The sequence below is a fragment of the Atta cephalotes genome, assembly GCF_000143395.1.
Source record: "Atta cephalotes unplaced genomic scaffold scaffold00024, whole genome shotgun sequence".
Classification (NCBI taxonomy): domain Eukaryota; kingdom Metazoa; phylum Arthropoda; class Insecta; order Hymenoptera; family Formicidae; genus Atta; species Atta cephalotes.
Window position 1 is genome coordinate 3187280 of NW_012130088.1, and position 3939 is coordinate 3191218.

Sequence of the window (3939 nt, forward strand, 5' to 3'; positions counted from 1 at the left end):
GAGAGAGAGAGAGAGTTTTATATATATATATATAAAAAACATATAAACTAATTAATTTTAAGAGAATCAATTTCACGCCTTCAATTTTAAGCCTTAAGCCTATTCTACAATAGTCGTAAGCATAATTAATAATAATTGTAAGTGGTTGTAATTATAAAAATTGACCAATCAAGTCGAATGTCGAGGAGAATATTTGACTGTGATTGGTCAATTCTTACAATTACAATCACTTACAACTACGCTTACAATTATTGTAGAATTGTAGACTTTTCAACTTTTGTCTAAACCTATTATTCGAAATTGCATTTGTTTTTGAGATATCCGATTGAGACTTTTGGTGTTACCAGGTGTATAAGTTTTATATGATATTATGTATAAAATTAATGTAAATAGTTGAATAAAACATTTTACAGTATTAACTATAAAAAAGTTTAATCAATTGTATATTAATTTTAAGAATAAAATTAATATTGTACATTAATTTAAAATGTAAAATTTATATATATGTTGCTACTCCATTTTTTCCCTGAATATCGTAAACTAATATTCACTTTTCATCTCGTTCGACATATGTAACTTACAGATATTCCCATGAGTACACAAATGAAGTAAAGTCCGAATCTGGATTTAGGCCAGTTTCTAAAATCAATATCGGCACCAATCACGCCTCCTAAAATCGGTTGTACGAAATGCCATAAAAAATAAAATGCTCTGTGAAAAGGTGTTGTCTGCAACATAAAGAGAATAATTAAAATTAATTTTTTTATATCGAATTTTAATTTTTAGCAGATAAACAAACCCAATCAGAAATGATAATGAAATCGACATTGAAGGAAATCAACGTCGATTTGATGCTTTCGACGTTGAATCGACATCGATTCGATTATCATTTCTGATTGAGAAGACACGTATTAACTCGTTCCGTGTTGGATCAATTTTACATGATTTGTTGTTTACATCGTGGCCTATGCGATATGATTGCTATATTTGTGTTTCATAATCCAATAAAATATATTTCATTCAATAATGCTTAAGAAACTACAAAAAATATTATAAACAAGAAGACCTACAGTATAAAATGTAATGTAGGAAATAAAAAAAAATTTACTAAAATTTAATTTAAAACACTTTATATAAAAATATTTATTAATAGATAGATAAGTTAATTGATAAATATTTCATAATAAACGATAATGACAATATTTTATATTAAAACATAAATAGAATAAACAGAGATACTGTTTGTTAGGATAGTCCTTACAAAATATTGCAACTTTCAAAGCCGAATTTCTTCTGTTGTGTCTTGTTAACATTTTTCTTTAATAAATCATTTTTATATAAAATAAATTAAAGATTAACATCTGTTTTAATTAACTTATTACAGAAATAATATACGATGTTTTAAATCGAAAGATGATCGAAAGATGACCGCATTCTGCGTGAATCATCGATGATTTATTATTAATATCGTATCACATAATTACGTATAATATCAGAAGTATTTTATGATTGTTTTTTTTTATACAGAATACCAATTTGAACGTAAAGTGCAGTATATAAATGGTCATAATGATTAATGCGGCGGAACGTATTAATAGTGATAAGACAATTCCGAGAAAAATTTTCACGCATTGTACGGAAAGAACGATTTTGTTAAGAACTTGAACGTTGACGTCAATGCCGCGAAAAATTTTAGTAAAGTTGTAGCAATCAGTTTGAACTTTCTTCTATATAATTATTTTGATGATCTAAACAAAATTGTGTTTTCAAATCTCTATCTAGCTAAATTTTTAGATATTTTAACAAAACCGTTTCTTTGCATACTCTACTATTACCTACATCAAACGAAATCGTTAAGATTCGCCAACCACGGATGGCTATGAATGATAATATAAGAGTAGCGAGATATCCTCCACCTGTGACTGTCAATTTTGAGGCTGCTGTGGTACACATTAAAGATGCTACAGTTAAACCAGCAATGCGATACCACGTTGAGTATTTCTATCCAAATCCAACATAAAAAAGAAATATGTTTTAAGATTACAGAAAAAAACACAGCTGAAAACTTCACTGATTCAGCAAATTTACAGTCGCAAATATACAGACAGTCAATTTTCTATGTTAAAATAGCAAAGTTGACAACTGAATAACATTAACAATTTGTTAAATCATCAAATTCTTAGTTATCCATATTGAATTCGCGTAGTAAATTATAGGTTTGTTGTACCATCCAATTAATTTTTTTTCTGTGATGTAATGAATAAATTATGTGACAGTTAGAATTACGTATGTAGAAAATAATGTATTTATTATACATATGTAGAATACTATATTTATTATACATATAATCAAATAAAGAAATGATAAGCTCTTTTCATTTCCGTAAATTTTATTCGAGCACCGCAACGTAAGTAATATTTTAATAAAATATCGTAAAAATAAGCGTTAATAAGTCTGCTCTTATTTTAGATTACACGAACGTGCCCTCGCAATACGTGACTTGAATTTTGTAAGCTCTTGGACGCGAGAAAATGAATAAGGTACCTACGTGATTGCGATGAGGGAAAAAGACCAGGGCAAAGCCCAAGATAATTCCTACTATAAGTCCCAGAAGAAAATCTCGAATCCCGCCGGGGATATAGGACCACCACTCTGTTCTTTCATCATCTAGGAAGATGTATGGCTCACTTTATGGAAAGCTCTTTGTACGTTTAGACTTTTTTGTATAGCTCGTCACCAGCTTGCTCGAAGTCACAAATCGTTAATGTATTAATCGTGGAAGATATGAAACATTTATTACATTGATATCGTAATTCATGGTGTAAATGTCATAAATTTATTGAAGATGTATCTTTGATAGCGATTTTTACTTCTCTTTTATTGAAATTATAATCTGAATGTAAATTAATACAAAAAAACAACTAATCAATTTTTATAAAAATTCTTATTAATATTTTCTATTGTTGAAAATTTTAAATATTTCTTTTTCGTGTGCAAAATTTTTTGTATTATTCGATTATTCTTAAAAAAATGATTAGGAATTAATTAACTATTAACATTCAATCATAACTGTTGAATAGTGAATAGTATAACTAATGAGCCATCAAACAGTGATTGGATTCTCAATGGTAATGCAGGATTTACAATATCGTATGCTAAAAACGAAAGAGAAGTAGAAAACAAAGTCACAAATTGTAGACATCGTCAAAAACCGTTGTACACAACAAGCTGATGAATCTTTTATCTTCTTCGTAAATAATAGAAGTCGTAGGATTTTAATTCGTAGAAAATTGACCAATCATAATTGACCAATCAAAATTGATTATTCTTCTCATATTCGACTGTAATTGGTTAATTTTCTACAACTTAAGATTCTATGCTACGACTTCTATTGTAGACTTCGCATAACTATTGACGCTTGAAGAATATGATTCGAGAGACCATTGGTTACTATTGCAACTTAATACTATTAGCTAATAATAATGATTGGAGAGACTAATGATTACTATTCATAACTTGATTACATTCTTTCGTTAATCGTTATTACTAATATGAATTGTAATAGTAATCATTGTTCAGTGAGAAATGATAATGGAATTGACATCACAATTGAATCGATATCGATTTGATGTCGAAATAATTAAATTGATTTAACTTCGATTTCATTTCTCACTGAATAGTCCTCCCAACTGTATGCTTTAGTCCAGATCTACAATAGGTGTTTTAATCCTTGAGCCATGAGAAATTGACCAATTACAGTTAAATGCAAAGAGAATAATTGACTATGATTCGTCCATTTCTTATGGCTTAAGGCTTAAAATATCTATTGTAAATCCGGGCTTAAGGGGATCCTAAAGACGATTAGTTGCAGTGTAAGTAAGACTTACATAGACGATTTACGTGTCATTGACACATAACTATATATATATATATATTAAG

The 3939-nt window shown here is 28.5% G+C and overlaps 1 protein-coding gene across 1 annotated transcript in view; it reads right to left on the bottom strand.

The window, feature by feature from the left end:
- The window catches only part of LOC105620160 (sodium/hydrogen exchanger 9B1-like), a 9461-nt gene that overhangs the window by 3182 nt on the left and 2340 nt on the right, over window positions 1–3939 (bottom strand). The window contains exons 3-5 of the mRNA XM_012201665.1: window positions 2549–2667; window positions 1840–2001; window positions 582–728 (exon numbers count right to left, since the gene is read on the bottom strand). Of these exons, the coding sequence (XP_012057055.1) occupies window positions 582–728; window positions 1840–2001; window positions 2549–2667 (428 nt within the window). The remainder of the gene's footprint in view (window positions 1–581; window positions 729–1839; window positions 2002–2548; window positions 2668–3939) is intronic.